Raw genomic sequence first — 16,931 nt, 5'->3', positions numbered from 1 at the left:
ACAATATACTTGTACTTATGCTCTTTTAGCAAGCAAAGTTTTAAAGCACAAATAAATGCAGCAACTATCCTTTCCTTTATTTACCATCATACCACAACTACTCTAGCTCCTGGGTGCTTTCTGAACAATTTATGGGAGGGAAAGATAGGCTTTTGAAAAGGGAATAATGAATGATTATCTAAGGGAAAGATACAATGAGTGGTGGTGAATAATCAATGCTGAGAGAGAGGAGCATTATAAGACAGTAAAAAGCCCAGTGGACTAGGGAGTGGTACATTTTAAGTTCGTGTCTGGCCACCATTTACTGTGGGACTGGGAAAATTGCTCAAACTCTGAATTTGTTTTTTTATCGATAAAAATGAGGATAATCATATTTGTAATCAACAGTGTTATAAGGCAAATGTTTTGTCAGCCTTCAACCTCTTCATCAGTGAGTTATCGTTATTATTATTCGTTTCAAGTTGCTCTTATCACAATAGAATGAGAGCTAGATTTGGCATTAGAAGACCAGGGTTTGAGTCTTAACTGCCACTTACTAGGTATGTGACTGCAGACATGTCCTTTGACCTCTCTGAACCTCAGTTGTCTCACCTACATAAATGAGGACAACACTGGGGATAAATGCATCACAGGTTTGCTATGGGAATCAAATGAGATAATGTGCCCAGGCGTTCTGTAAACAGTAGAGCACTCTATCAATGTCTGCTCTTGTTTTTGTTTCTTACTGATTTATTAAACAATTAATGTTAAGTACTTTGTAGGGCAGGGGGACACTCCTGACCTGCTGATTTTATCATGCTTACTGAGCTAAGGGTAGTGACTTTCCCACGGTCATGATGCTAGTCTGGGTCAGATGGAGGCAGGGCTTGAACTCAGTGAGGTCTCCATTACCTCAAAGCCCTTTCTCTTCTCTCCGTCAACCACAATTCTTCTTAGATAACAATGCAACCAGTTAAACTTCCTTTACAGCTATTTACATTTAAATAAATGAATCTCAAGACATAAAAATCTCAACTGTTCAGTTGCTATCTACACCCCTAACAGGATGCTTTGTCTATGCATTCACACTCAAGTTCCTTTTATATTATTGTAGTTTGTATATATTCTGTTCTTCTGGTTTGGCTCTTTTTTCTACTTTGTAGTACTTCATATAGGTGTTTTCATAATTTTGGGTATTCCTCCATATTTATCATATGGATCAGATGAGATATTTGTAAAGTGTTTACTTAGCACATGAAGTAGGTGTTATATAAATGCTTATTTCTCCTCCCCCTGCCCTATAATAGAGGAGTCAAATACTCAGTCAGTGGCCCCATGGGGCCCACAACACTCTCCAGTGCCTCCAAACCAGATTAAAAAGTAATTGGGAAATATTTAACAAAATATCTAAAAATATAATAATACCTAAATAATATTATGTTTAAAAACTAAGTCAATATTCAGCCCATAGTGATCCTTTTGTATGGTTTGCTGACCCCTGTTTCAATTTGAGTTTTACATAATTGCACTATAGTATCCTATTACAGGCATTCCATGAGAGGCAGTGTTGGGTAGTGATTAGAGAGTCAGGAAGATTCCAAGTTGAGTCCCACTTCCGAGCCTGGGCAAATCACTTAACCTCTCTGTCCCCAGACAACCATCTAGGTTTCAGAGAAAGAGCTGATCTGTATTGATAAGGATTTTCTTACTGGGAATTCCCTCTATCAGTATCAGAGTATAGTCCCTATTCTATTCCATTAAATTGATATGTCACAATTCTTTAACCATTCTCTTGTTGAGTATTTATGTTGCTCCTGTGTTTTGCAACTGCAAATAATGTTGCTATAAAAATCTTTACACTCTGTATGTGTGTGTATCTAGTCTTCAGATAACACTTTCAGAGCAATTTTATTATTATTTCTCTTGTTATTCTTAAAATAGTAAAATAATCAATGGCAATCACAGTCCAATGATTTAATTCCCTTTATTAGGGAAGGAAGGGAGGGGAGAATTGGGAAGGAGAAAACAGAATTTCTACTTATCAGCCACAAATAAGGTAGAGCATGCTCTCTCTAGTGGAGAAGAGAAGTAGAGCAGGCCTTCACCAACCCTTAGCGGTATGAATCTGGGTGGGATGCAGGGGGAAGATTCTGGCTTGATGGGATGACAGGTGCTAGAATGTAGTGCAAAAGCATGCCCTCGTTTATCTTTCTACAGACATTTTAAAATCATAGTGGGAGGTGACTCTTTGTCTGCAGTGGTTTAGAGGAGTTTAATTTGGAATAGAGGTCTAGGTTAAATGACCAGTGGAGTTCGTTTTAAAGGTCAAAATTTCTTTTCTTTCTCCCAATGTCACCCCCACCCACCCCATTTCACCATTTAGCAAAGTGTAACTTATTAGAGAAACCATCTGTAAAGATGCATGCCATATAACAAGGGCCTTAATTAAATATTTTAATAGAAGTACTAAGAGGAAGGTTTCTCTTGCTGTTTGACATTGATCATGAGTTCTTCCTTAAGCTCCATAACTTAGTTATTAGGCATTAATATTAACCATCAAAATACTTTCATGTCAGATAAAGTGTAAAATGATGACAACTCCTCCAGTACAATTCTTAACACGGCCAGAGACAGAGAAAACACTCACTTCATATTGATCTCCGGGACAGAGCCGAGCAAAGCCAGCCAGACCTGAAAGAAAACATGCAGCACATCAGCTCCACAGTACATTTCTCCTTTCAGACAGGTTTCATCCTCTTCACAAATCAACATTTTTTGCCTTAAGACTCTCCTGGTTTTCCTCTTTACTCTGACTGCCCCTTCTCTGTCTCCCTTGCTCCTCCAGATCATGCCCTCTGACTGAAGGTGTCCCTCAGGGTTCAGTCCGAGGTCGTCTTCTCTTCTCCCTCTATACTACTTTACTTGGTAATCTTTTTACTTCCTATAGATTTAATTACCATCTCTATGCGGAATCTCCATCATCTTCCCAGTCCATCAGGTTTGCAATCTAGGCGTCATCTTCAACTGCTCACTATTTCTCACCATCCTATCAATCTGTTGTGAGGCCTCTGTTGCACTTTTGCAACATTTCTTAAGTACATCCCCTTCTCTTCTCTGCCACCTCCCACAACGCCAGCACTCAGTGCAGGTCCTTGCCATCTCATGCCTGGACTACTGCAATAGCCTGCAGATGGGCCCACCTGCCTCAAGTCTCTCCTCACTCCAATTCACCCTCCATTGAGCACCAGTGTGATTTTCCTAAAGTCCAGGTTCTATCATGTTGCTCCCCTACTCAATAAACTTCAGTGTCCCCTTGTGACCTTCAGGATCAATTCCACAATCCTCTGTTGGTGTTCAAAGCCCTTCAAACTCCACCCCCACCTTCCCAATCTTATTATACTTTACTCCCTGACATGTTTTTGGTCCAATGACACTGGCCTTTGTGCTGTTCTTCAAATACGACATTACATCTCTTAGCTGTGGGTATTTTCTCTGTCCCTTATGCCTGGAATGCTTTCAGTCTTCATTTCTTCCTTTTGGCTTCCTTTAAGTCCCAACTACAATCCCATCTTCTACAGGAAGCCTTTCACAATCCCTCTTAATTCTAGTGCCTTCCCTCACTTAATTATTTTCTATTTATCCTGTAAATGGCTTGTTTGCATATATTTGCTTATTGTCTCTACCATTAGATTGTGAGCTCTTTGAGGGCAGGGACTGTCTTTTGACTCTTTTGTGTCTCAAGAACTTAGCAAGTGCTTGGCACATAGTAGGCACTTGATAAATGTTTATTGACTGGTTGACTCAAGTAAAATCCAGGATAATCAGAATGCTCAGGGCACCCTATCAATGGGCTTCATCTGCTCTTGGTAGCTGGTGTCAGGGAATTCTGCTCCCTTAATAAGGCCATAGACTCCTGTGGAAGAAACAATTGGGCCATGTTTTCCAAGAATGACAGTAGTATCCAAACCCAGCCATGGAGTTCTGTTTGGCTTGGACTCATTATTTTGTGATCCTCCCCAATTCCTATGTCAGAGCTTCTGAATACCATTATGCCAGGGAGAGATTAAATGAGCCACATTCATAATTAAAGTGTAGAATCCATCTGTTAAAACACCATTTCCAAACAAAGGAAAAGCCTTGTTTTCTCTTTTTCCACAAAGGTCTCTGATTATTGCTAGATAGCTACAATTTTCTCATGTGGATAAGCTCCCACTCATTCAATGTCCTATGATCCTTCACCCTAGAGAATATCCTTTCTCTGAGCCACCTGAGGCCCATTTTCAAGCATGCACTACTCAAAAATAAGATCCAATAAGATCTCTGTTTAAGTACAAAGCAAATCAGACTATTCAGCTATCAACTTCTGAACCTTAGGAATGTTACATTATTTTTTTTTTGGCGAGGCAATGGGGTAAAGTGACTTGCCCAGGGTCACCAGTAAGTGTCAAATGTCTTGAGGACACATTTGAACTCAAGTCTTCCTAAAGATGTCAAAGATGGAATAAAAAAGTTACTGTCCGCAAAGAGCCTACAATATAGCAGGAAAGAAACACACATCTACAAATAAGTACCATATGAGGCAGGTATATGAACAACTAGGGTTTGAGTCCTGCGTGGAAGGATGAATAAGAGAGAATGACTTACACAAAGTCATAATTGATGGAGGAAAACAAAACAGGGGACGGGGTGTAGCAAGGAGATCAGGTTAGCTGGAGCAATTAGTAGTAAGTAGGAGGTAAAGTTGGAAAGGGAGATTGGGATCAGATTAGGGGAGATATTCAATACCACGCTGAAGAGTTCAGAACTGGTGAAGTCATGGGAAGTCACCAAAGGGGTTTTGAGAAAGATAGTATTACCTTAGGAAACTTCATACAGTGTGGATTAAAGCAGAGGCACTGCAGTAAAGAATAGTTAGGAGGTTAATACACTAGTCCAAGGATAAGATCATAAGGACCTCAACATGTACAGTAGCTACGGGAATGGAAAATAGCATAGACATTTTAAAGATGTTGAAAATTTGACAGGATTCAGCAATTTTAGAGCTGGGAAAGGGAAGGGAGAATGAAGGAGTAATCATGGATGAGTGAAGTTGTAAGCTTAAAGATATAGGAATATAGTAGTCCCATTAAATGAAATAGCATTCAAATATCAGCTCTGGTACTTACTGTGTAAGGTTGGGAAAGTCACCTAATATATCTCTATGCCTCATTTTTAAATCTTCAAAATTTAATTAATACCTTTCCAACTATCTTATGTGATTGTTGTGAGGATTGCATGAGATAATGTCTATAAAGCTTTCTGTAAACCTGTCAGTTTAATACTATTATTGTTGTTGTTAGAAAGGTTGGAAGAAGTTTATCTGAAAGCTGGAAGTAGGAAAGGAAAAGAAAGATGGGCATTTTCATTGTCAGTTCATTCCCCTTACCCTCAATACAATAATATAAGCCTTACATTGTGGTTTCATGACTGTGGCAATTACTGCCACTTATGAGCCCATCAGTGTGGGTATACCTCCAATGACAGACTGAAACTCAACAATCCATCCACAGCTGCCCCTCTGGGTGACTCTTCTCTACAAACCCTCCATAGGAGTCTATTCAATGTGCTGGGGGTCTTCCTCTAGATTTCTATTTAATACAAGGATATTAGAGAAGTACATAGGCTGTCCACCCTTATTCTTTACTCTCACTATATTACTAACCCATATTTTTTCCCCTTTGCTTTTAAATCTCTCTCATCCTTTATACCAGCACTTCTTAAATTTTTTCACTCATGACCCCTTTTCGGGTTTCGGCAGCATTCGTTGGCATTGCGTGGTGTGATGGCATGCACAGTGCAAAGTGCGTATGCTTTGTGTTCAGAACCAAGGCTGCAGCGAAGTTGCACGATGCAATATGGGCAAGCGCTGCCAGAAACGCTTTGGATTCACTATGCAATTGATTTTGAATTAACTTTTGATCATTGTGCATTCAGAAACCTCTTACTGTTGTCAAATTTTTCATGACCCCACGTGGGGTCAGACCCACAGTTTAAGAAATGCTGCTTTATACCACTTCTCTTGACCAATTTGTTTGCACCATATTGCTTCACGGAATCATATAACCTTTGGTAAGAAAAGGCCTTGGAATTCACCTAACCCAGCCTCTCCCCAAACCTGTCAGAATAGAGGATAACAACTTCTCTTGTCTGTGATCCCACCCAAATCAGTGACACACTATTATAACCCTGATGCCAGTTGTGAAAACACTATGAAAGGAAGTATAAAAGGGCCAGGAAAAGTTTGTCTGGCTAAACCAAATTGCTGGTGAATAGATTACTGTACCAAAGTCATACTTGTAACTCCCTGGTTACGACTTTGGCCAACTAGTGCAAAAAATCAATCAAAGACAAGCATTTATTTAGAACCTTTTATATGAGACCCTATGCTAAGTATAGGGGACACAAAAGTTAAAAAAAAAAGGAAAGAAAAAGAAACAATTTCTAACTTGAAGGAGTTAACATCCTTTCAGGGGAAAATGAAAAGACCTGAGGCTCTTCTACATATCAGGTCATTACCAATGAAAATGAGACTCTACCTCACCATTTCTTAGTTTCTATGTGTTGCCTTCCTCAGGCCACCCTTTGACTTTCCCCTCAAAGCAATTCTTGATGTTCATTTTAACCAATTTCACCTGTATACATAGATAGCAGAGGAGAGGGAGAAAGGATATGCAAACAGTATGATTTACCCAGTGACAGGGGATTGGTTTCCTTGGTTTTGAGAAAATTTGCTGTTGCTGCTGTCTCGTGAAGCTCTTAAGAGTGCTTACTCAGATAGCCTTGGGTGGATTGGGTTCTATGAGTGTGGAACACTGCATATGGCACCAGACTTTTTCGATAAGTTGGTTAGTTTTGCTAAATTTACTTTCTTTTTCCACTTTTTAATTCATTATAAGGGGTGAATCTCTGGGAAGGGAGAAGGAGGAGGGATATTTTTGGAAGTATAGATGATGTGAAAACAAAAGATATCAGTAAAAATTAATTTAAAAAAATTTTTAATGAGTGCTTGCTAATGCCATCTCCTGCCTGTAGGTGGCAGCAGTCTACTAGAACAATGTTTTGGCAGAAAATTTTTCTAAGTGATAGTTAAAGTAAAGGAACCCATTGCTTACCAAGACCTGGTGAAAATACAGCAAAATCAGATTCCGACTTTTATACATGGGTTTCTGAAAGCTTTAGAGGCTGTGTATTTTATAAGACACTTCTGAAACAAACCACTCCTTTAAAAATTCTTTGAAAATCCGCAGTTGGATAGCCACTTATCTTAATAAAATACTAAGTGCTTTATAAAGCAAGATGCTACTAAAAACCTCATAAGTCAATACATGATTAGCCCTTCTGTACAAGGTGTCCAGCCTTTGAAGGAACACTAACTTACATAATATAAAGAATTTGGGCAAAGGTTTTGTTGATGGAAAGTATCTGCTTGATTTGCAGGTCACTTAAGCAATGTCCTTCACGTGTGGTGCTTCAGCGACACCTCCATACTTACGCACTGGCTATTTTACACTCCTCAAAAACATTTCTTCACCTTTAATGCTCAAAATCTCTGGTTGCCTTCAAAATTCAGCTTAAGAGTCACCTTCTTCATGAAGTCTTTCCTGATTTCCCAACTGCTAGTACCTTTCCCTCCAAATTAGTGTCTATTTTACACATACATACATTCATACATACAGACACACATACATATACATATGTTATCTTCTGCAGCTAGACAACAAGCTCCTATAGGACACCCCTCCTTCCTGCTCCCTAGCGGGGAGACATAGTATCAAAGGATCTTGGCTCTAGAAGGGATCTTTGTGGTCATCTAGCAAAGTTCAACTTCTGCATTTTAAAGAGGAAACTGAGGCTCAGAGGTGAAGACATCTGCCCAAAGTCACATAGCTGGTAAGTGGCAGAGAATAAAATTTTTAAAAAGAATTTGAATATTTTATTTTCCTCCAATTACAAATAAAAACACTTTTTAACATTTATTTTTTAAAAAATTTGAGTTCCAAATTCCCTCCCTCCCTTCCTTTCCTCCCCACTCCCTGATATGGTAAGCAATTTAATATAGTTTATACATGAAGAGCAAGGATTTAAATTCAGGGTCTCTGACCTCAAATGCAACACACTTTCTACTGGACCAAGCTATGACCTCTGGCAGATAAAAATGGGATAAAATTAAAAATATATATATATGTATATAAAATACTTCCCAAGTCTCCAGTCTTCTCAGAATCATTCAAAGACAACAATGAACTGAGACAAGCTCTAAAAAGTTACATGATTTAGACATAAAGGGTGGCATCAGAAGCAAGTTAGAGGAGCAAGGAAGAAATTGCTTGTCATATTTATGGATGAGGGAAGAAATCACGAACAAAGATATGGTGAGGATCACAGAAGGCAAAATTGATAATTTTGATTACATCAATTTGAATTACATAAAATTGAAAAGTTCTTGCACAAACAAAGCAGTTAAATGAGCAGTTAAAATGAGAAGAAAAGCAGGATAATGGGAAAAGTCTTTGCAGCAAGTCTCTCTGATAAATGTCTCATTTCTAAGATATATAGAACTGACATAAATTTATAAGAATAAGATTCATTCCCCAATTGATAAAGGGTCAAAGGATATGAATAGGTAGTTTTCAGAAGAATAATTCCAAGCTATCAATAGCCATATGAAAAAATGCTCTAAACCACTAATATTTAGAGAAATGCAAAATAAAATAACTCTGAGGTTCCACCTTATTCCTTTCAGAGTAGCAAAGTTGACAAAAAAGAAAAATGACAAATGCTGGAGGAGATGTGGAATAACAGTTACATTGATGCACTGTTGGTAGAACTATAAACTTGTCCACCAATTCTGGAGAGCAATTTGGAATTATGCCCCCAAAGCTATTAAACTGTGCATACCCTTTGATCCAGTAATACCACTACTAGGCTTCTGACTCCTAAAAAGTCAAAAGGACCCACATGTACAATAATATCTATAATGGCTCTGTTCATAATGGCAAAGAATTGGAAATAGAGAATGTACCCACAGGGAATGATTCGACAAATTCTGGTACATAAATGCGATGGAATACTATTGTGCTGTAAGAAATGATATAAAGGATGGTTTCAGAGAAACCAGGGAAGATTTCTATGAACTGATACAGAATGAAGTAAGCAGAATATTCAGAACAATCTATACAAGATTGTAAAAACATACAACTTTGAAAGATTTAGAAACTCTGACCAACACAATGGTCAACCATGATTCCAGAGTACTCATGAGAAAACATTCTACCCATCTCCTGTTAAGAGGTGATGACTCAAAAGTACAGATTGAGACTTGTTTTTCTGTTTGTTTGTTATTTTTGTGGGGAGACACGGCAAGTGAGGGAATTTGTTTTGCTTGACTACACGTTTGTAACAAAGGTTTAATTTTTCTTGCTTTCTCATTTGGGGGAAATGAGAGATAATTTGGGCCTGAATTTAAAATCAAATTTTAAAAGGGAATAAGAGACTTAGCAATGGGACAAATATGCTTGACATATGATATTTTAGAGCTTATCAGCTTTTGGGCTTAATCAACTTTTCCTAGGCTTACTAGGATAATAATACCGTATTATATCTAGCAAGACCATTTAAAAATAGCAATTGCTCAAAGAGAAAAAGCTGTGGTCTTACTGAAGGCTATATGTTTTAAGTTTATTTGCTTGCTTCTCTCCTCCCACCCAACTCTGTCTGATTACAACCCATATTTCTTTTAGGCCTGGGCAGTTTTCTTTCTGGACTGGCTATGTGTCTCAGATTATTTCCAAGGCTGAATCCTGCACTTTTGTCACATTGTTTCAGATATACTTACACTATCTAAAAAATCTTTTCTTCATTGCACATATGCTGCAATAGACATGGCCACCTATACTTGCCTTACTTTCCCAAAGTGAACCCATTCTCCCAGGAGAAGATTCATTCTCTCATTCTCTATTTCTCTCTCTCTCTCTCTCTGTTTCCCTCTCCCTCCCTCCTTCCCCCCATCCCCTTTAGGGCTTCCCATTCCAGTCTTTAATTCCACACAAGCCTCACTTCCCGCTCCAAGTAAAACAACTGCAAAGGTTACTGTCAAGTTCTCCAGTTAACAATGAGATCTTTCCAATTTGGCAATGGGGCATAAATGATTTAGATTTTCTAGCATTCAGTACTGTTTCCTTCCTCAGAAACATGTACGCATCTGGCTTGATCTCATTTTCTCCGTTGTCCTGCTCACTTCTTAGCATTCAACTTTTCACCCCAGCTTATATACAAATTTTAGCCCGCATGCACAAAGTGCTCACCCATTCTTTTAACATGGTCCCTGAGTTTGCCCCAAAGCTACGTTTCGTTTCATTGCCATGCTTACATACTGTATTAAAGCTGCTTTGGGAGAGAGCCATTAGAGAGCAACCTCCCCTAGATGACGTGCCCTCAGGAGTTCCTGACAAGGTTTTTTTTGGTGGGGTGTGGATTTCTTTTCAAATGGATTGACATGACTCTTCCCCTCTCCCCCACACCCTTCTTTCTTCTACCCACCCCTCCTGTTTTTTCAAATGGTGCCTCATTTTATTGGACTCTATTCTTGGTCTCCTAGCATCACAGCTACATAAGAACAAACGAAAATCAACCCCTGAGTTGGAGTTGAGCAGGATTTTATTGAAAGGCAAAACAACAACAACCATCTAGGCAGCCAGCTTCTTCACACCTGTGCCCCAGCCCCAACCACCATGCCATTTCTCAGCATAGAAGGAAAGAAATTGGGAAAGAAGGTTACTAATTACCAAATTATTCAGTTGTAATTTAATTCCATTAGTAAAAGATTCAAAAGTTTTAGAAATGAAATATTATATAGACTGGACTTAAAAAATATCTGAAACCCTCCCCCAACCTGAACTGCTATAGTAAAGTGGGCATCAAAGAATGGGCATAACTTGACAAGTACATGGATCAAGGATTTAGATTTGACCTTAGAGGCCATCTAGTCTGACTTCCTCTTTTTACAGATGAGGAAACTGAGGCCCTGAGAGATTAAAAGATGTGTCCTAGGTTACCTAAGGCTGCAGAGAAAGGATTTGAACAAAAGTCCTCTAAATAAATCCATAGCCAATGTTCTTTCCACATGGAAGTTACAGATTTTTTTTAAATGGCATGACTTTATTAACTTGGGACATGGGTGATTCTTTTGTAAGAAACCCTTGAATGACATATAAAGTGATTCACCACAGCTGCCAAAGGCAAATGGATCCATTCGTTGAGCCACAGGCCACTGTGGAAATAAGAACATTCATCCCAACAGGCTTTTTATGTGTCAAAACACAGGGCATGAAACTGAAGAAAATTTCAAGTATGAGGCGGATGACTCACAAAGTGAACCTCTCCTGTTGGGATTTGGTTGGCTTAAATTCCATTTTCTTTGACTGCATTACTCATGGAAGTAGTTAGTCTCTCTTAGAAGTGAAGGGATCAAACTGCTAGGAAAGATTTGGAATGACACACCTAATATACTAGCTCTACTTTAAATTTTAGTTAAAGATATAAAAACTCAGAAGAAAACTCAACATGCAATACTGACTGCTTTTTTAGACAGCTCTTTCTAACTTCTGAGCTGTAATCCAGATATAACCCATTAAGTAATATCTCTCTCTTTTCCCAAGATCCAGATTGGTTTTTGTATTTTAAAGCAGCTAGAGTATAACTCTATGGTATGGGTTCACATATTTGCTTTTGCTTGATTAACCATCTGAAAGTCAACAGAGTGCTATGTGCTATGTGCACATTCTCTGGAGAGATTACCACCAAGAAGAGAAGGGAGGCAGGCACTGCACAGTGTAAGTATCTGCTGGAGTTCCAGGGGCTCAATATCTCATGGGCTTGGGGGAGTAGAGATGAAAAGGATCAGAAAGGGAAGAGTGGCCAGAGGCATTAGGTCTTTGTATTTAACATAGAAACACTGTGCTTTGTAACCTGGTTCATTGCAGAGTACTGCCACCAATCCGAGAGCAAGAGTTTTTAAAATTACCTTTCATTTTGATAGAAAACTCTCCCAGAAGATGCTCCAGCTCTGCTTCAATTGTACACATATTCTAAGAAGGAAAATATAATATCTGCATCAGAGCAAAGTTCCTTAAAAGAAAAACCCCCCTGCACATCTTATGGGCCCATGTCTAAGGAATCCCAAAGTCCTTTCCAGAAATTGTCTATTTGGGGATCTCAGCAGTCTCCTGAAGCAGAGAAGGGAATGAAGTTGTACGTTGTGCCGTCCTAAGGAATTCTCTTCGTCTCAGAAAATTTCCTATCCAAGTAAACCATCCAGGTAAAAATGTCTTTGTTCAGGCATGTCCGACTCTTCCTGACCCCATTTGAGGTTTTCTTGGCCAAGATATTGGAATGGTTTGTCATTTCTTTCTCCAGCTCATTTTACAGAGGAGGAATTAAGGCATGTAAGTGACTTGCCCAGGGTCACACAGCTGGTATGTGTCTGAGGCCAAATTTGAACTAATGAAAGTGACTCTTCCTGACTCCAAGCTCAGTGCTCTATCCACTGTGCCACTTAACTGCTCCAGGTAAAAATTATCCAAACAAAAATCGGAGAGATTTCATTCTTTCATTAAAAGAGAACTGATTGCTGTGAGAGTGACAGAGCTAGATGCTTATAGAAATGCATCATACGAACCAACAAATCACATTTATGTTGAGGTTATAAAAGGCTTTCTGTGTACAACTCTCTGAGGCATACAATGCAAATATTATTGTCCCCATTTTATAGATGAGGACATTGAGACTCAGAGACACACCTAGTAAGTGTTGGAGCCGGGATTTAACCTGAGGTCTTTGGACTCCAAATCTAGTATTCCTTCCATTCCCCACACTGCCTTAACAGAGTAACAGTATGCTTCATGTATAGTTGTGCAGCTACAGAAGTCAGTGACTGAGTAGTTTGAACACAAAAAAAATGTAGAAGACCAAAACTGTTTGGTTCAGCATGGCAGTGGCATCAATGGAATCCTGTGTTACGACCTCAGAGATATGGTAGGTGGACCTGCAGACATCTTTATCTACTCTCTGACCTTGATCTTACTTACTACTGTCAGCCCTATTCACTTTATCCTTCAATATCCCTCTGAAAGAATATCAGTCTTACGAGTTAAAATCAATTACTTTTCATCCTGGACAAAAGATGAAAAGGAATGAAAAATATTTCCAAGTTGGACAGCATGGGAGTATAAGCCCATCTGCTCCATTCATTCATTCACTCATTCATTTATTCATTCAATAAACATTTAATGAGTACCTACTTTTTACAAGGTACTGCTGCTGAGAGGGATACAAAGATGTAAGTGAGACCCTACCCTCAAAGAGTTTATCTTGTAAGGGAGAAAAGATACATGCAATGCACTGAAAGATAGAGTGTGACCATATTTTAAGAATGGTACAAAGTATAATGATTTAACAGAGAGTGAGATCATTCATGACTGCCTCTGAATATACTAATTATAGATACTGTCTAATAGCCAAACAAGCCCAATACTCGCCTTCAAAACAAATTCCCACAGATAGCCAAAACACTGCAATAGAAAAGAACTTCAGGGCAGCTAGGTGGCACAGTGGATAGAGCACTGGCCCTAGATTCAGGAGGACCTGAGTTCAAATCTGGCCTCAGACACATAACACTTACTAGCTGTGTGACCCTGGGCAAGTCACTTAACCCCATTGCCTAGCCAAAAACAAACCAAAAAAAAAAAAAAAAAGAAGAGCTTCAATCTGGAGGGAGGGGCACTGCAGGGGAGGAGGGGAACAAGGCAGTTATTTGCTTGGTGTTTGTTTTTTGGAATGACTGTTTATCTAGAAGCTGAACAGATTAGCATATACCTCAGTATATTCCTTGTAGCTCCTGTTGATTTCAGATAAACTCTCTTTGGCAGCTTTGCTGGCTGGGGAGGTGGCAAATGCTTGCTTCATTTTGCTAGCACCATCTTGGAGACGTCTTTGGATACAATAGGCTTCATAGAGTTCATCCACCTGGTCATGATAAAAACGAGACATACATAACTTGCTTGAGGGAAGAAATTATGATGCTTCATGTTTTGATATTAGCAAAGAAGGAATTATTGGTGAAACATTATTAAGGAAAATGAGCTAAGCATTTGAACTGTGTGTCCATTTTGATTAGTTTATTATTTCTATTCAAAACAGGTTCAATATAACTCTGACAACTCTTTTTTTCTTAAAAAGACTGAAAATAAACACAAATTGGTGAAAGATGTTAGTTAAAATGCAATAATCGCTTACATTTATTTATATAAAGACTTAAAGGTCACAATGAGTTTTCCTTATAACAATCCCATGAGATGGGTAGGTGGTGTAAGTATTCTTATCCCTATTTTACCAATGAGGAACTAAAGCTCAGGAAGGATAAGTGACTTTCAGGGCCAAATATAAATACTAAGTATCTCAGAGCTGGGATTTGAAAGTTGTTTTTTTTTTTTTTTTTTTTTTTTTTGCCATTTTTTACATGCAGGAGAAAGGAAGAGGAAAGTCAGATAGTTATTTTGACAATAGGTAGCATTCATGTGCTTAAAATGAGCAAGTTTTTTTGAAGCACAGAAAACTAACTTTTTCCTTTCTCTTACATTTGTATATTCAAACTTTTGCATAATGATGCCTATTCAACTTCTATTCACACTCTACATCACTGATACTGACACATCATGTCAGAATCATAAATACTATTGTGCTATATAATTACACTAAAATACTTCATACTTAAAAAGATTAGTGATCTCAATTATATCAGAACATCTCAGGAGACAGCCCAAAAATTCATCCCTTGGTGGTCAGCCAGACTCTGATGAGAAGTCTTTCTACCATTTTGTTAGGCTGGACCTTGGATGACTTTTGCTGGACCAGAGCTTGAAGCCTAACTTGATGGGACTTACCTGAGCTTCTGCTTTCTTGGCTTAGCTTTCCAGAACCCAGACTCTATTCCATGAAATGAGAATATGAAGTTGGGTTTTTGTGATACTGTTTTGAAAAACTGAAGAAGGTATATTTCTCTACAATCTTTCACCTTGACCTTCAGCTTGTAATAAATAAATAACTACCCGAGGTTGATTGAAGGATCTTTTAGAGGCAGGTTAGAGAATAGCACTTCCACAGGCAAAAATATAACTTTTTCACCTCTACAAGATACCATTATTAAGTAAATCTAATTAGTTTTAAATTACTTGTATTCTTATTTCTGTGCTAGCCTTTTGGCTTGCAAAGGAACTTAGAAATTGATGCTCCTGGCATAACTATGAGTTGGATAGTTTATCTCTTAAGTTTTATAAAGATTTTTTTCCTTTAAAAGCAAATTTCTAGTTTTCCAATGGAAGGAACTACCACTTGTTACAGTATTTCCTGTGTTTCATTTTTTCTTCTCCTTCTGTACAGTGACAATTCTACTTAACTTAGGGCAAGGCAATTTTTAGGATGAAACTAAAGGTCTCTTTGTTAAAGAATCCCCTATCCACTTGATCAATCAGGCCTTAAAAGGGGCCTTCTGGAACTCAGAGGGAAGGGATGCTTGGACCAGCTCTTCCATCAAGGAGTTGAGTGGTGACTTAGAGTCTTTCTGTTGATGAAAAATGTTTATTGGCTAATGCCATAGGGGACATAGAAGGAAAAGTACTAACCAAGATAGAAAATAATTCTCTGGTTCTTTTTCTAGAAGGAGAGAAGGAGGAAGAAGCATAGCTTTGTGTGCCCTGAAGTGGATTGGACCTAGGATAAAGTGATGCTGGAAACTTTTAGATATAAAATCTCTAACTTTTAATTTATTTCAATAAACAAAAACCAATTTTCTGTATTATAGATTTTTAAGATCATTTTGTTGGGTAATTAAAATTATGTTTATAATGAATGTTTACTTACTGTTACCACAACTATATTTCTGTGCATTGATTTATACAAGCATGCATAGATACTTAAATGTACAAGGTAGAATTGAGAAATAATGAGGCCAAAACACCCCACCCACCCTCCCAAAGACCAGTCTCATCATTTCTTAGTTATAACCTGCATATATAATTTACCAATTTAAATACTTGGTACTGTAATTAAATTTTTTTATACATACTTGTTCATTTCTGGGAACTCAGAAGAATAACCCATTTGATGGTAGTGATTTTTAATCTGACAGTAATCTAATTTTCAAACCCTTCCTCCCCAATGCAGATGTAGAATTGATTATACTTCTACTATCAACAGATACCTAGAAAGTTTTAAGGACTAGATTCAACACATTTCGTTTTTTTCTTGCTGTATCAGCTCATGATGAAGATAAAAGAGGAGCAGAGGCCAAAATGGAGAAAATCTTGTGAGGTTTTTGGGCTTGCCACTTTTTTGGGAGGGAAGAAACAATGGGAAAACAATTATTTAGGGAGTAGGCATGATGATAACTGATAGATAATGCCCTGTTGTATGGTCATTAAAACATGGGGCAAAGGAAAGAAAGGAGAGAGATAGCAGAGAGATTCTATGAGATGAAAAAATTAATAAAAAGAACACCAGGCACTCATAGTCTCATCTTCCTTCTTCCATCCCCATTGTTTGCTATGGGCCTTAATTTCCTGCCTGCTTGAGAGTCACTTCTGCAAGGAGTTCCCCATAGACCCAATTCAGGAAAACTTAAATTGATCAGTAACTTAAAAACTGAGAGTCAGAAGAAAAATGATAGGAACTTTAATTACCTTACTAATGTGAAACTCCAGTCGTCTCATATATCTTTCGATTGCTTTGATTTGCTAAAATTTTTAAAAATGGAAAAAAAATAAAAAATAATCATTTGAAGCTTAATTTAAATGAATATGGATACATTCCTTCACTGAAATGGCTATCAATCATTAAAACACTGAACACTTCTTTGTCTC

General features: G+C 38.1%; 1 protein-coding gene across 4 annotated transcripts in view; it reads right to left on the bottom strand.

Moving 5' to 3' along the window:
• Positions 1-16,931, bottom strand: part of RIPOR2 (RHO family interacting cell polarization regulator 2) — a 126,142-nt gene that overhangs the window by 39,638 nt on the left and 69,573 nt on the right. For all 4 annotated transcript variants that reach the window (XM_027852408.1, XM_027852405.1, XM_027852406.1 and 1 more), the window contains 4 exons: positions 16,752-16,805; positions 13,891-14,040; positions 12,041-12,104; positions 2,627-2,670 (listed from right to left, as the gene is read on the bottom strand). In XM_027852408.1, coding sequence (XP_027708209.1) covers positions 2,627-2,670; positions 12,041-12,104; positions 13,891-14,040; positions 16,752-16,805 — 312 coding nt within the window. The remainder of the gene's footprint in view (positions 1-2,626; positions 2,671-12,040; positions 12,105-13,890; positions 14,041-16,751; positions 16,806-16,931) is intronic.

Source organism: Vombatus ursinus, unplaced genomic scaffold (assembly GCF_900497805.2).
Source record: "Vombatus ursinus unplaced genomic scaffold, bare-nosed wombat genome assembly UNPS02009573.1, whole genome shotgun sequence".
Lineage (NCBI taxonomy): Eukaryota > Metazoa > Chordata > Mammalia > Diprotodontia > Vombatidae > Vombatus > Vombatus ursinus.
This window is presented reverse-complemented; position numbering and strand designations above follow the sequence as displayed.